This window comes from Cryptotermes secundus, unplaced genomic scaffold, assembly GCF_002891405.2.
Source record: "Cryptotermes secundus unplaced genomic scaffold, Csec_1.0 scaffold181, whole genome shotgun sequence".
In the NCBI taxonomy this organism is placed as follows: Eukaryota; Metazoa; Arthropoda; class Insecta; order Blattodea; family Kalotermitidae; genus Cryptotermes; species Cryptotermes secundus.
This window is the reverse complement of record NW_019723906.1, coordinates 2,138,095-2,139,361: the sequence shown is the minus strand read 5'-3', so window position 1 is coordinate 2,139,361 and position 1,267 is coordinate 2,138,095. Positions and strand designations below refer to the sequence as shown.

General features: G+C 35.3%; 1 protein-coding gene across 1 annotated transcript in view; it reads left to right on the top strand.

Annotated features, from left to right (window-relative positions):
- The window catches only part of LOC111861954 (putative U5 small nuclear ribonucleoprotein 200 kDa helicase), a 58,915-nt gene that overhangs the window by 38,975 nt on the left and 18,673 nt on the right, over positions 1-1,267 (top strand). Inside the window, exon 17 of the mRNA XM_023846946.2 lies at positions 569-725. Within this exon, the coding sequence (XP_023702714.1) occupies positions 569-725 (157 nt within the window). The remainder of the gene's footprint in view (positions 1-568; positions 726-1,267) is intronic.

Genomic DNA, 1,267 nt, shown 5'->3' with positions numbered 1-1,267 from the left:
GGAATGAAAATGACGTTACATACGAGGTTGATGCATTTGTGCATGTCGTACTAAGCAAGGTATAAAAACAGTTGCTTTATGAGGAATTAGTTCGTACCATTGAATATTTGACGCAATAGACAAGGTGTCGCAGAAACCGATGTTGCTATAACCAAGTTTTACTGTATATGTAAAATCGATAAGGAGCATAAAGTATGCAAAGGGCATTTAAGTGAACGTAATAAAGGCAAGAGTACAAATCAGTACTGAGAACTTAACAAGAATATGAGTCAAAAGACACAAATAAAATTAGAAAAAGTTGTTATTTGCATTGCTTTTATTCATATTATAAAGATCTAGAATATGTTTCCAGTCAGTCCACATAGGACATGATAGAATAAGTAACAAAAATATAAAGGAAATCTTTTCTAAGCATTTTTTTTTACCCGACACCTTTAGTTTCATTACCCATCCTCCATAGATAAAGTCCTTGGTAGAAGAAACACAGTCATTTGGTCTGTATACTTGTAATTGCTCAGACTTACTTCACCTATATCAGAATGTGACAGATTTATGTTTCTCATTACAGATTGTTGCGTGCACCCACCCTATATGGAATATCTCATGACCGTCTTAAGGAAGATCCTCTTTTGGAACAGTATAGAGCTGACTTAATTCATACTGCAGCCTTGCATTTGGATCACAGTGGGCTTATAAAATATGATCGCAAGACAGGACATTTCCAGGTGAGTGACAGCCGTATAACCAAAATAAATGTGGTGCATTGACAAGGTAGTCAAAAGTTAAGGGACTGTTTTTATTATAGGGAACTAAATCATGTGGTAGATGGATTAATCGTTAACAGATGGACTTTTAAATTGCTGGGAGACCTCTGCGGCCAGTATTTAAATCGCCCTAATTAATTAACATTGCAAACTTTCAGAAAGAAATACATATTTTCCATTCTATGCAACATAGAAATATGAACTAAAAACAACCTGAAAGACAATAAAAAATTTTACATATACACAAAAGAGCAATTTTTACAAACGAAAATTAACCATGATTGTTTTGTCATGAAATGCAAAATATAATCTTTATTATACAGGGTGTCCCAGGAGGAATGTGCCAAACTTTGGGAGGGTGTTCCTTATGTTATAGTATGCTGATATAACCCAAAACACCTATGTTCAAAGTTGAACGGTTACGGAGATAATGGCCTGAGAAAAGTGTGGTCTTCTGGCGAGTCCACGCACTGTACCTGTCAGCTGGCATGTCTTATCTATGT